The sequence below is a fragment of the Sceloporus occidentalis genome, unplaced genomic scaffold (assembly GCF_023333645.1).
Source record: "Sceloporus occidentalis isolate IW3139 unplaced genomic scaffold, rSceOcc1.0.p SCAF_170, whole genome shotgun sequence".
Lineage (NCBI taxonomy): Eukaryota > Metazoa > Chordata > Lepidosauria > Squamata > Phrynosomatidae > Sceloporus > Sceloporus occidentalis.
This window is the reverse complement of record NW_028317150.1, coordinates 1,642,606-1,658,251: the sequence shown is the minus strand read 5'-3', so window position 1 is coordinate 1,658,251 and position 15,646 is coordinate 1,642,606. Positions and strand designations below refer to the sequence as shown.

The following is a 15,646-nucleotide window of genomic DNA, read 5'->3' as shown; positions in this document are numbered from 1 at the left end:
GAGCAAAATAATTAGGCCAGCGTATAGGCAGCTACCATTGCCCATGGTTTTGTAATTGGATGTCCAACAAGCTAATATAGGCATGATGGTCTGGTGTCCACATACATTTGTTAAAATAGTATAAACCATTGATGATGTAGTCACATTACCACACCAAAGAACAAGTTATAGTCTTTAATACATATCTGTAAATTGTTGTTGAACCAGTTCAGAATATTACCAATTTCTAAAATAATTTTCCAAGTAAAAACCAAAAATGCATTCATTCCTCACTATAATGGGTGTCTAGCTATCTCCTACTCAGAGAGTATAGAATATACAGTACTAGGCAAACATTTTAGGCAGGTGTGAAAATATGTTGTAATGTAAAAATGCGTTCAAAAATAGACATGCTAATAATTTATTTTTATAAATTTTTTTTTGCATTTAACAAAAGTGAGTTAACTTTTTAAATCAAATCAATTTTTGGTGTGACCAACCTTTGGCTTCAAAACAGCATCAATTCACAGTTGCAAGATAAATTTGGTGCCAGACAGATGCATCCCTGATAGTATTGCATGCTGGCTAAGTGTCTGCTTGTACTTGTCAGCATTGAGGAGCCCATTCTGCCGAATCCCTAACTCCATTTGCAGAAATGCAGCCCCAAAATTGCAAGAATCATCCACCATGATTCATTATTGCCTGCAAACTAATTCTTGCATCACTCTCCAGCTTGTGGCATGAACAAACTGCCTTCTACTACAAATAAATATAAAACATTTTGACTTGCCAGTCCAGAGCACCTGCTGCCTTTTTCCTGCACATCAGTTCCTGTGTTTTTGTGGATAGTGAAGTTGCTTGATCTTGTTTCCACGTCGAAGGTACAGCTTTTTTGTTGCAAGTCTTCCATGAAGACCACTTCTTACCAGTCTTCTCCACACAGTAGATGGGTATACAAGGGTTCCACTGTTTTCTGCCAATGCTGAGCTGATGGGACTGCTATGCGTCTTCCAGTTGTGAAGGGAAGTTAGCATTATGTGTCCTATCTGCTGGCCAACCACTGCATCTATGGTCCTCAACATTGCCCGTTTCCTTCTACTTCTTCAAAAGAGCTTGGACAGAACATCTGGAAACCCCTGCATTGAAGTTTGCCTTGTACCTTGTATCTTATTGCTGTGCTCGGTCTTTCCATGGCGCATGACTGTTTCTGTTTCAGTTAACGATTGTGTTTCTACCTACATAATACATTGATGATCATTAGCACCTGTTTGGTATAATGGTTTAATCATACAACTAAATAAAGGCCTACAAAATCCCCGATTTTGTGCAAGGCCAAGGGTAGTCATGCCTAATATTGATGATTGATTGGATTTTTCTTCTGTTCACTCAGTTTGTATTTTGTTAAATGATAAAAATAAAACAAAATTTACATGTTTTCCTTATATTTTACATTGTACTGTATGTCAGTATTATTTCTTTCTTTTGGTAATAAGAAATGATTGGCATCCCAAGTGTATTGTGTTCATGTGGATGAATTCAGGCAGGTACAAATATATCTCATTTGAGTGTTGCTTCAGAGAGTTGGGAAAGACTGTGACCAGCGTTAAATCATCTCCGACAAAGCTAGCTTCAGTGTTTCTCATTTTTAGTATCCCTGACATGACTTAACTAGTTGCCAGCAGCAGGGCTATTTTATTGCGACTGTCATAGCCAGAGATCTGTTAAAAGAATAAATATGTTATTGATGTTACTAGACTTCCTAATCCCTTGATACCATGATGAAGTGGTACTCTAGTATGTTCAAATTTCTATTTTGCATCACTGTAGCTTCTGTTTTCAAGAATAAACAAAACATCAATGTCAATAAAAAAGGAGCTGTATTTATGATATGGGGACATGATATATTTAGTGTTTCGTATATTTACATTCACATAAGATTATTTGCCCGCAAGGCATATGGGAGAAACTGAAGTGAATGGACAATCAGCTTTATTCATCCCACACATTACCATGTCCTTATCTAACTGTATGGTTTGTGCTGGAATGCAATTACTTCAATAGTGCTGACGGTGCACCACTCAATTAAAAAAGTTCTTTATAATTCCCCAATTCATTTGTTTTATATAGAATGCCAATGCTAAAGTTGTATACAATGTAAATAGTGCCTATATGTTTTAACCCAATACTCTCATGTATTCAATCAGTAGTTTGACTAAAGACTGCAGAGATAGAATTGTGGGCATATAGCCATATTTTCCCACAAAGGCTAAAATAGAAAAAGATATAGTCAAATACATTTTCTGGACTTCAAATCTCTTGCTAAGATGAATTGCATCTTTTTCTACATTGACCCTATACCAGCATTGACTATAGACTCCATTTTGTCTTGGGCAAATGCAGCTATATCCATTTTACAAACTTAATTGTATATTAAGTAAAATGTGTTTGTAAATACAGTATATGAGCTTTTACTCATGGACACTCATTTACATATATGCGAATGGCCACTATAATCATTTAAACACTTATGTATATAATATATAATAAGGTTTAACTGTGTTTATGTCCATTACCCTATCTTTTCTTAACTTTTCTTTCTTTTGTGCTTTTACACACACGTTCACTTCAACCGAGAGACTAAATACCATGGTTTTCTACACACTCCCATTGCACTCAAAATGTACTTAACATTTATCAGAGGTAGTTAATAGTTGTGTCCTACTCTGATCACCTACAGTGAAGGAAAAAATATGTGATCCCCTGCTGATTTTGTATGTTTGCTCACTGGCAAAGACATGATCAGTCTATAATTTTAATGGTAGGTTTATTTGAACATTGAGAGACAGAAGAATAACAAAAAAATCCAGAATAATTAAATACATTGATTTACATTTTACTCAGGGAAATAAGTATTTGATCCCTTATCAATCAGCAAGATGTCTGGCACCCAGGTGTCTTCTATACAGGTAACACGCTGAGATTAGGAGCACTCTCTTAAAGGGAGTGCTCCTAATCTCAGTTTGCTACCTGTATAAAAGACACCTGTCCACAGAAGCAATCAATCAGATTCCAAACTCTCCACCATGGCCAAGACCAAAGAACTGTCCAAGGATTTCAGGAACAAGATTGTAGACCTACACAAGGCTGGAATGGGCTACAAGACTGTTGCCAAGCAGCTTGGTGAGAAGGTGACAACAGTTTGTGCGATAATTTGCAAATGGAAAAAAATACAAAATAACTGTCAATCTCCCCCGGTCTGGGGCTCCATGCAAGATCTCACCTCGTGGAGCTTCAATGATCATGTTGAGGAATCAGGCCAGAACTACAGCCCAGAACTACATGAGATGGTCTTGTCAATGATCTCAAGGCAGCTGGGACCATAGTCACCAAGAAAACAAAACAACACCGTGAAGGACTGAAATCCTACAGCGCCCACAAGGTCCCCCTGCTCAAGAAAGCACATGTACAAGTTTGCCAATGAACATCTGAGTGATTCAAAGGAGAACTGGGTGGTCAGATGAGACCAAAATGGAGCTATTTGGCATCAACTGGCCATTTTTGGAGGAGGAGGAATGCTGCCTATGCCCACCATCCCCATCGTCAAACATGGAGGTGGAAATGTTCTGCTTTAGGGGTGTTTAGGGGACAGGACAACTTCACCGCATCAAAGGGACGATAAATAGGGCCATATTCCATCAAATCTTGGCTGAGAATCTCCTTCCCTCAGCCAGGGCATTGAAAATGGGTCGTGGGTGGGTATTCCAGCATGATAATGACTCAAAACACACAGCCAAGGTAATAAAGGAGTGGCTCAAGAAGAAGCACATTAAGGTCCTGGAGTGGCCTAGCCAGTCTCCAGACCTTAATCCCATAGAAAATCTGTGGAGGGAGCTGAAGGTTTGAGTTGCCAAACGTCAGCCTTGAAACCTTAATGACTTGGAGAGGATCTGCAAAGAGGAGATGGACAAAATCCCTCCTGAGATGTGTGCAAACCTGATGGCCAACTACAAGAAACGTCTGACCTTTGTGATTGCCAACAAGGGTTTTGCCACCAAGTACTAAGTCTTGTTTTGCAAAGGAGTACAATGTGAATCAGTTTGTAATTTATTTGAAATGTGTCATTCTGGATTTTTTTGTTATTCTGTCTCTCACTGTTCAAATAAACCTATCATTAAAATTATAAACTGATCATGTCTTTTTCAGTGGGCTAACATACAAAATCAGCAGGGGATCAAATACTTTTTTTGACTGTATGTTCACTTGTTGTGTTTTGTTGTTTTTTTTTTGAGAGCCTCGGGGATCGTGCTCTTCATCAGTCTAATACCATGCCAGTGAAAAAGGGTGGCTGGTGCTCCAAAAAGTGGTAGGGAGCAGTGGAGCCGAGTCCTCAATCTTCTTCTGGGGCTGTACTCCCCTCCCAGGCAAAAGCTTTGAGTGGGCTGGATCTTCAGGGATCTCCCCAAGAGGAGAGCCCCCGATGTCTTCAAGTCCATAACAGTAGGTCAATAGTTCAGCTTTTATATCAAATCAATTCTGCTGTCATTCAGCTGTCGATGAAATAAATCACATTTTGGAAAATCATATTCATAACACCCTCTAAATATTTAATGCAAATGTGTTACTTTTGTTGTTTGTTGGAAATAGTGTAAATGTTGCATGCCTTTAAAATATGAAATGGTTTTACTGTTTATGCTTATAATTTATGTGTGTTTCAGTGCCAGGAGAGACTGATTTATGGCCAAAATGTTAGGAAACAGTGTTGCAACAGGAGCAATCATTTTGTGTTACAATGTGAGCCATCAGTGCCAGATTACTCTTGGTCCCAGTGAGATATTTTACTTTTGATACATTTACATTAAGCAAGATGTCCAAAATGAATCTGTCTCTTATAATGTATGTGTTTAGTAAAATGTTTGCACGTATACATAATGCCGTAGGTTAATTTTCCTTAGCATTGTAAATGATTATACCATTTACCCAGTAGTATTATATAAAAGAAAGTTTTTTTGTAGAGAAGAAATGTAGGTGCCTTCATGATAGTGAAGTGATGGAAATTTCAGTTCCGCCAATAATATACCAGTCATTGCTTCACTTGTTTTAGTATGATAGATACTTGCTAAAGTAGGTGTTTTCCACAACATCTCTGTGGAAGAAAACAGTAGGCCAGTAGCGTGTTATTGTTAATGTGCTGTGATCTAGTTTTACACCAACTGATATCCATTTCTTCTGCTGGACAGTATAGTTGGGGTCAATTCATTGAAGGGTGATTTATCAGTCAAGTTAAATGGTTACCTCAGCTTTACACAAAATTCATGCATTCACATGTCATAACCTGCAAAAAAATTTGAATTACTGGCAAATGGTGATGCTTTTAAGTCAAGAATTTAGTGTAGGTTAGTATAATCCAGCTATATGTGCTTTATTATTCTTGTATAGTACCTTGTCAATGTCCCTTTAAAAAAGAGCAAGTTGAAATTGCTAGAAGCTCATAAGATGGTACATATTGGATTTTTTATAGGTTGCTCCCTTTATGTGCGTTAGATTTTCACTGGGCACCCATCTTTACTGTGATATTACCCATTTTAATTTCAGAATGGGCATTTAAAGACAAGGTTTTTTCACAACAAATGCTCTGAAAAATAACCCTTGTCTTATATTCAATGTCGTCTTATAAGCAGGGGACCTGGATCCTCCTGTTGTCTGTGCTGCGATGCGCACAGACAACCTCTGCTGCTGCTGGCCAGTACTTCCACTGGGGCTTCTATGGTGGAGCAACGGAAGGTCATGTCACGCTGGGGATCCTTCATAGAAGCCCCGGCAGAAGTGCCGGCAGCAGCAGAGGTTGTCTGCGTGCACGCAGACAACCCCCACTGCTACCCTTCTCCCGGGGATTCTATAATGGAACACCGGCGTGATGTGAACTTCCGGTGCTCAGTCATAAAAGTCCCGGGTAACAGCGGAGGTTGTCTGCGCGCAGACATCCATCGGCTGCCCCCACTAGACACCAGGGAGACTGGAGTACGGGGAGCAAGTCTGGGGATGAATCGGTAAGTCGGGGGGCATATAGGGGGGTATCAGGACTACTTGCCAAGTCATGACTGTGTGGAGGGCGTGGGTATGAGGGGGTTAATAGCACCAGGCCTCTGGATTTACTAACTTCACCGCTTAATAAGGCATAAATTACACCAAACTAACCCCCAAATCCTGCCGTTATCCCCCCAGCTAGTCTGCCACCACTCATGATTTTGATACCAGATTCGTGAGATATCCGAATTAAAATCTCTCTCTCTCTGTATGTATATATATATATATATATCAACCCATACCGAGCAAACGACATATATATGTATCTATATATCCTCTAGAAATTAGGTAATTTGTTATCCTCTCTTAGGACAGATTTGGATTATGAATATTTTAATAACAAAACCCCCTAAATTACAGGCATAGATCACAGGTTGCACACCCCAAAACCAGCCCTGGCGTCCACACTGCCCACATAGAACCTGACCAGCACCCAGATAACACACATAAGATTTGCCATATTTGTCCCCAAATATCCCAGCACAAGTCAACTTTGTCCCCAAACAGCCCGGCCTGTGCCATCTTTGTCCCATATACACCTTGCCTGTGCCATCTTGGTCCCCAAGGCTCAAACATCCTGCTAGTGCCATCTTTGCCCTTCCACAATTATACATCTATGATACACACAGTCACTCACTAATTCACACTTTCATTCAGACAATTCATCGACACATTAACTCATGCTCTCCCTCATTCAGACAATTCATCGACACATTAACTCATGCTCTCCCTCATTCAGACAATTCATGCTCTCCGTCATTCAGACAATTCATCCACATATTAACTCATGCTCTCCCTCATTCAGACAACTCATCCACATATTAACTCATGCTCTCCCTCATTCAGACAACTCATGCTCTCCCTCATTCAGAGAACTCATGCTCTCCCTCATTCAGAGAACTCATCCACATACTAATTCATGCTCTCCCTCATACAGACAACTCATCCACATATTAACTCATGCTCTCCCTCATACAGCCAACTCATCCACATATTAACTCATGCTCTCCCTCATTCAGACAACTCATGCTCTCCCTCATTCAGACAACTCGTGCTCTTCCTCATTCAGACAATACATTCACATATTAACTCATGCTCTCCCTCATTCACTCAATGCATCCACACATTAATTCACACTCTTTACTTATATCTACCCCCTCTCATTCCCTTATCACTTTCTAACCCCTCTCCTTCCCTTATCACTTTCTAACCCCTCTCCCTCCCCCTCCCCCTAATCTACCATCTCCCCCTTTGTAGTTCTCTCACCTTGAGGTCCAGCGACGGGAACACAAGGCTTCTGTCTTCTTGCACTGCTGTGGTGCCCGCTGCTTCACTGCTGAGCGTCGTAATATGACGTCATATTTTGGCGCTCAGCAGTGAAGTAGCGGGCAACAGCGAGCGGCTTTTAAACGCTGTCTTTTTTTTTTGATGCGGGGGAGAACGAGTGGCGCCGAGCGGTTGCTAGGCGCCACTCTCTGTTCTCTAATTTATTCTCTAACTCATTTACACAATTCATATACACAATAATTTGTATATTCTCTCACTCATTCTGACTCTGACTTTATTTCAATATTCTTATTTCCCTCCTTTCTCACTATCTACCCCTCTTTTCTCACTATCTACCCCTCCTCCCCCTCCTTCTTACTATGGACCCCCCTCCTTCTTACTATGGACCCCCCTCCTTCTTACTATCTACCCTCTCTCCCCTTTGTAGTTCACTTACCTTCAGACGTCCTGTTGTGGGAGCATGAGGCTTCTGTCTTGTGTCTTTGTCGTGGTGCGTCATATTCAGGTGTTCAGTATGAAACGCCGGCACTGCGACAAAGACTCTGAAGAAAGAAGCCTCGCAAAGAAGAGTGAGGGGGGCGAGCGGTTGCTGAAAACTTGAGCGACTGCTTGGCGCCCCTCTCTCTGCTACGCGTCTAGTGCTTCCTCCAGGCTGCAAAAAAAAAAACGGCGTTTCAATTGGGGGCACATGGGGGGGCACAGCATGGTGTAGGGGGGGCCATGGCCGTAACTCAGGATCCTTATCAGTTAGGCCATGAATCGCCACAGGTGTCCTGGGAAGATGACACCTCTTGCCACAACAGATACAGAGGGCATGCACAAAGAAACACTTTTAAATCAACATCAGATTAACCCATTGAATGCTAACACAAAGGAATTAACCACCTCTGATGGACTGCCCTTCCATGCATCCACTATATCATACGAGTTAATCATGACATAAGGCATATCGGGAGCAGAGTGGCAGATAGGGGAGTATAAGCCATATCAGGGGGAGCAGGGTGGCAGATAGGGGAGTATAAGGCATATCGCGGGGCAGAGTGGCATATTGGGGGCAGAGTGGCATATAGGCAAATGAAAGGAAATAAAAACAAAAATGCATTTTCCTCAATCATAGTTTTTATTAAATATGGAAAAATAGTTTACATGTGAATTAATATTTACTAATAAAACTTTTTTCTTATAGGGTAGTCTTATATTCAGGCTTTTTCTTTTTTTCTAAATTAATATTCAAATTTGGGGGGTGGTCTTATAATCAAGCAAATACGGTATATCACTACCATTCCAATACTTTTGGGGATGTAGAAAGGAACAGGGGGCTGTACTCATAGCTGCTGCTTGTTGATTCTCAATGCCTCTACATTAAACTAAGTTTATCATGAGAGAAGCAGTAATAAGTCTGTGACAGAATTGGAGAGACATGTAATGATTAACCCCTTCCGTACCGGTGACGTACCTGGTACTTCCTGGTTGGTCACCCACAGACCGGGACGTACCAGGTACGTCATCGATGATGCGCGATCCACCATCGCTATGGACGCTGGGATCGCGAGGGGCGGCTGCTACTGACCACTGGGTGTCCCCAGTGATCCGTAGCAGCCGCTCCCCCTCAATTCCATGCACGCGATCGCTTTGATGGGGTTTGATGGGGGTAAATTGCATTACCCGTTTTCAAAGATACCCAAAATAGCACATGGGGGAAGAATTACCAGATTTGGAAAAAAAAAATTTGAAATAGCAAAACGCTACTTGTACTTATTGCTCCATAACGTGCAGAAAAAAAGCAAAAAACATAAAAACATTGGGTATTTCTAAACTCAGGACAAATAGTAGAATCTATTTAGCAGGTTTTTTCATTAGCTTTTATACCTGAGTAAACGTAAAAATTGTTCTCAATATTTCACCATATTTTATACTGTTTTTTTTATAGTAAATGATACGATACAATCAAAATAATGACATCTAAAGAAAGCCCTTCTTGTCCTGAAAAAAGCAACTTATAACTTGTGTGCGTTCACTAAACAGGAAAGAAGGAAACTGAACACGAGCACCACAGAAAAGTTAAAACAGCCATTGTCACGAAGAGTACAAAAAAATGATACTATACAATCAAAAAAATGATACTATACAATCAAAATAATGACATCTAAAGAAAGTTCTTCTTGTCCTGAAAAAAGCAATTTATAACTTGTGTGCGTTCACTAAACAGAAAAGAAGGAAACTGAACACAAGCACCACAGAAAAGTTAAAACAGCCATTGTCACGAAGAGTACAAAAATAAAATCAGCCATTATCACAAAGGGGTTAAAGAAACTCTCTTCCTTTATCAAGTTGACTCTTGATACCGCCCCCTCAGCACATCTTTCTTCCAGGCTATTTATGTTAAGATCATTTAACCTTTCCTGGTAAATTTTATCCTGTAATCCATGAACCATTTTAGTAGCTCTTCTCTGAACATGTTTCAGCATAAGTAACCTACTGGTAACAAGACTTTGCTCCAAATATACCCTTCTGTCCCTGTTTTGGAGAGCAAAATATATGCTTCTCCCTATTATCTATACAAACCAAGCCCCCAGATCCACCCACCTGGTTAGTTACTAAAACAACTTCTCTTTCTATACTGTGTATTCCAGTATTTATTATTCCCTCCCCCTTCATTCCTAGTTTAAAATCTCCTAGTATCATTTAGCCACCCTCTTCCCATGAACATTGGACCCTCTTGCATTCAAGTGCAATCCATTATGACTATACAGATTGTACCCCAAAGTAAAATCAGCTAAGTGCTCTAAAAACATAAAGTCCTCCTTCTTACACCAAGATTTTAGCCATGCATTTAGCTGCCTAATCTCCTGCTGCCTTTCTGGTGTATCGCATGGCATAGGTAATATCTCGGAGAATACAGCCTTGGAGGTCCTATTTAATCTTACTCCCTAAATCCCTAAAATTACCTTTTAGGACTCCCCATCTGCCTCTTACTATGTCATTGGTGCCAATGTACTCCAAGACAGTAGGATCCTCACCAGACCCTCCCAAAATCTATCCACTCTGCCTGCAATATCCCAGACCCCGGCACACAGGAGACAGCAAACCATTCGGTCGATGCGATCAGAGTCACAGATTACATTGTCTGTTCTCTTAATAATAGAATCCTCTACCACCACAACATGCCTTGGCTTCCCTTCCTTCTGGATCCCCTGTACACTGGATGAGCTGCTCTCCCAGATGTTAGGGAAAACAGTTTTTTCAACAATCCCACATCTCTAGATTGTAAACTCGTTTGAGCAGGGCCCTCCTCACCTGTTGTCTCTTTAAGTCAAATTGTTATGTTATATACTACTTATTATGTCCTGTCTACCCATTCTACAGCACTACAGAATTTGATGGCACTATATAAAACAACAAATAATAATAATATTAATCTGAGTCTGCCTCCCCAACATGCTCACTTAAATAGGCAAATTTGTTGGGATAGAAAAACTGACTTCCCTCTTCTTCTTCCCTCCCTCGCTGGAACCACATCTAACTGTCACTCAACTATGTGCCAGGCTGTCTTCTGATCTCCTCCCTCATTGCTAGAGGCCCCATCTAAACTTGAGTGAAATCTCAAAGCTTATTCATACTTAATAGAGGGATGTGTGTCCTTACAAAATTGAAACAATTAATTTCTGGCTTAGCTTGGTTTCTCTAACACCTCTTGAACTGCTGTGGTGAAGATATATATGTATCACTGGTTCTGCAAAACTAATATTCATACAAAAAGTGTACCTAGGAACTTCCAGGCCAGGATTGACATGATATCTGTGCTATTGAGTATTATATGTTCCAGTTTCCAGGTAGTGAATGAATAAAGAGAGAAGCAATGTACTGGTCAAGGGTCCATAACAAGATAAATATAACAGGTCAATGGCCTTTAGGTAAGGAACACATTAACTATGTGACTTTTCCTCATGCCAGGAAGCTGGGGGTGAAGAATGTAATTTTTAGCTGCAGTTAAATTAATACGCAGTTACAATGTTCTAGTCAGTGTGTTCTTATAAATCATATACAGAACAACTGTATTATTAGTGTTGAAATTAACCTCAAATCATATTGACCACAGCGTAATGTAATTTGCTTTTTTAAATAATCCTACTTGTTATAAAGTAGCGTTCTTCGTGGTTTTGTCCTAGGCCCACTGTTATTTAATATATTCAGTAGACTTGTGCATTCGGATTGGTACAAATTTCAAATTTACCGAATTTTGGTAAATTTGGCAATTTATATGAAGCCCCGAAAACAAGGCCAGACCCCCATAAATCAGATGAAAACAAAACAAAAAGGTCAGAATTTTCATTGAGAACCTCTCTCACACTGTCGTTCACGCTCTCTCACACTCTTTAGATGTTTCCATACCTTCTGTAGTGACGTCCTCTCCCCGGTTCTTCTCCGTTGCCCTCAGTTCAAGTTATGGCAAAATAATGGTGATGTCTTTTCCTCAATTGGAGCATTGGGGAGAGGATGTTACCGCAAGCGCTGCCATTTTGGTTGAAATTCCCGCTGGGTTATGTCTGCATGGATGCGGACGAAGATAACAGAGAGCAACGAGCAGAAGATGCAGAATGCAGAAGACTCAGAAGCAAAAGGGGTTGGCAGAAGCGTAAGTGGTCAGCAAAGAAGGTAGTGCAAACTACACTTTAAATGGGGATTGTTAGGGAAATAATTTAATGAGAAGGAGTTGAGAATAATTATAGACAATAAACTTAGCAACAGTGTTCAATGTAAGCAGCTGCAAGAGCCAGTAAATCTTGGCTCTGTGTAAGTTGAATATTCAGTGCAAATTATTTTTTTAAAAATCACTTGGTAGGTCAGTCAAGCAAAATCTTCAAAAATCCTTATTTGTTGATGTTTCTGAGATGGCTTCCTATTTGATTTGTAAGGTTCATTTGTAAAGGGACCGTATTTAATAGTGTGGTCAACAAATCCCACAAACAAGCTAAGTCCTCTGAAAGACCCAGCGATAGAAAAGAAGTGCATGCTTTTAGTTATATCCAGCTCAGAATTGGCTTGAGCTCCATCCCTTAAAGGCAACCAGATCAAGCATCATGGGCCTGGTACTGAGGATTTTGGTTGACCTTTTTATGGAAATAAATAAAATAGACAGAATCTTAACTCCTCGGCATCCATGTGTACTGGACGTCATATGCCAGCGTGAAGTGTCGGCACCCGCCTCACGCTCCCACCACTGCAGTCGGGGCAGTGCTGAAGCAGGCAGCGGCAGAGGAGACAGAAGAGCGCCGAGCGGTTGCTGAAAACGACCGCTCGGTACCCCTTGGGCCCCCCTGACTGGCAGAACTCCATGGCCCGGTCGCAGGCGCGACCCCTGCGACCCCGGTAGTTCCGCCACTGGTGGTGGCAAACGTCAAAAAAAAAACATGGATGTAATTTAAAAACATAGTGGTAGGTAGACGACAAAATAACCTTTATTCCTAAGCAGACTTGCCTTTTGTGCATCTACTTTTATGCTTTTGATCTAGTTCTCTCACATAAACTGCTGGAAATCTTTCATATGGAAATGAGATTTGGCTGCTGCTGATTTTAAGTGAGATTAATGTTTACTAGACTTGCGCATTCGTCTTCGGGCGAACATGAAAACGAGCACGAAGAGGCCGTTTTTTTGTTCGTTCCGAAGACACGCCGAAGAGAATACAGTGCCGGCAAAACGTAGGAGAAGACGAAGACTCACAACCACGAAGAATCGAAGATTCTTCGTGATCGTCTTCGTTTTTGCTGCGCAGCTGCCAAAATTTCAAACAGGAGTGAGCTGATCTCGTCTGTCCAATCAGCTCACTCTTGTGACGTCACGCTAAGGGTCTCGTCCAATGCCTGTGCTGCTGTTTTTTGAATTCTGAAGGCGCCTTTATAAGACCAGAGCTTGCCTGAGAGATCCATTCGTTTTTCGCTGTGACTGCTTTGGCAACACTGCTGTGCTGCATCCGAGCGTTACAGAGAGATTGTTCTGTTCTGTGTGAGACTGGTAAGCCTTAGCCTGCCATTTCTCACAGTGTACTTCATCCTCACTTCAGTGCTACTTAATATAATTAATAATAACAATTTGATTAATTTAATTTTTTTTTTATTTAATTTGTCATCAACTGTAGTGTAAGTGCTGTTGAGTTGACAGTGCACCCAGTGTCTCAGTGGCACTGGGGTGCCCTTGCCCTGGGCTGGCACTAGTGCCTACTGCCTGTCCTGCTTAAATAAATTAAATAAAATTTATAAATAATAATTTAATAGAGTCTATAATTTAATAGTTCATTATAATATTATATATATATATATATTTGTCAGTCATATATATATATATATACTATAGTATACTAGTGTAGAGTGTACTGTAGACATTCATCTACTAGTGTCTAATTTAAAATCAGTAATATTAATATAATTAATAATTGAATTCATTATAAAATTATATATATATTTGTCAGTTATAGTTAGTAATAGTATACTAGTGTAGAGTGTACTGTAGACATTCAAGACATCTACTAGTGTCTACTCTAAAATCAGTAATATCAATAATTCTATAATTCTATCTTAATAGTTAATTAAATTAGCTATAAATAAAAGTAATAATATTAATTAATTACTACTAGCGTATAGTTTAGCTAATCTTATTAGTACTGGTGCTGCAGCTCTATAGTTTGTGCTTTGTTTTGGCAACAGCAAGAGACCAAGTCAATTTTTCTTAATTAATAATCTTTCATTTTATTTCATTTGTTTTGCTCACCTCAGTCCATCAGTGAAGTGAACTTGTTGGGCTAGTGAGTGCAGCCGCATAAGTGCTGTGTGTTTTTGTTCAGCAAGCAGTGAAGCTAACTGTTTTGCTGTGACATTTTATTTTATTTCTAATTCTTTTCAAGAAAAATTGACTGTGACGAGCTGTACTAAGCAAAGCTTCAAGCTACTAGCTGTAGTACTAAAATAATTCTAATCTTCTTTAATCTTAATCTATAATATATTATAAATAATATATAACAATATAAATTCTAATTCATAATCTATAATATAAGTAATTCTAATTCTAAATTCTAATTCATAATCTATATTCTTCTATCTATAATACATAATATATAAGTAAATTATTTCTAATCTATTAATATTATATAGCTTAATATTAATTAATAAATCATACTGAATCTGATTTAACCTCACTTTAGCTTAGTGGGTTTGAGAGCATCTGCCTAGAGGTAGACTTATAGTAAGGAAATATAGCTTTAGGCTAGCATAGTAGTAGGCTAAGCTCTTAGGCCCGTGTAAATTCAAATGAAAAATAAAATACTGCTAGTTATTAAATAGTTAATCTTGAGTTAATAATTTAAATAACTTTAGCACTTTGCCAGATTGCACACAACAGCACAGTGCAGTAGTGCATAGTTTTACTTTTTAAGCAGTAGCACTGAAGAGAACTTCCTCTAATTTTTTTGTCTTTAATTCGTTTTTCCTTTTTTTTTTTTAATTTATTTATTTATTTTTTTATAGTTTTTTAAACACTACACTACACTAAACACACAACACAAAACTTGAAATGCAGCCTTTGCGTCAGTCTAGTCGGCCAAGTAGGCCAAGCTCTCGCTTATCATTTGGGGAAGCATTGCTTGAAGGATCATCAAGTAAAGGAAAGGCACCAAAAGCAGGCAGTAGTAGTGCGGCTAGGCCCACAAGCTCTATGGTTTTTTACGGAAAGCCTAAAGCACCAGAAGCACGTTCAAAGTTAAAGGGTAGCACAAGTAGTACCAGCCCAGTGACTAAAAAGAAGTGCCTTTTGCCCCAAGCAGCATCTTCCCCATCCACAAGCAGCATGCAAGGTACCAAGCAGAGCCAAATTAGCAGCAAGACTCAGAGGGGTCCCAAACAAAAGCGATCTCATTACTTTGTAGGGAAAACCACCACCACCACCACCACCCCCACCGCCTCTACCACCACTAGTGCTGCGCCTACTGTTCCCACTGGTACCGCCACGCCATGTCCTCCTAGTACCTCTAGCAAGCCACCAAGTCCTTACAAAATTTTTGTAAAGACAGTTAGAGAGAGGGCTACACATAGTGGAACTCCACCTAGCGAGGTAGCAGAGGAGCCTGAGACTGAGAGGCCAAGTGCAGAGTCTATTCTTCCTGCTCGCACTACTACTAGTCACGAGTCTCACGACAATATCAGTCTTAGCTCCAGCCTAGCAGGAATTCCATTCGATCTGGCTAATGAAGAGCTAGACTATGAGCCAGAGGAAGTAGAGGAGATGAGTGGTCAGGAATCACATTCC

The 15,646-nt window shown here is 40.0% G+C and overlaps 1 protein-coding gene across 1 annotated transcript in view; it reads right to left on the bottom strand.

The window, feature by feature from the left end:
- The window catches only part of LOC149279350 (olfactomedin-like protein 2B), a 140,418-nt gene extending 132,569 nt beyond the window's left edge, over positions 1-7,849 (bottom strand). Inside the window, exon 1 of the mRNA XM_089501311.1 lies at positions 7,787-7,849. Within this exon, the coding sequence (XP_089357437.1) occupies positions 7,787-7,849 (63 nt within the window). The remainder of the gene's footprint in view (positions 1-7,786) is intronic.
- Positions 7,850-15,646: the final 7,797 nt, after the last annotated feature.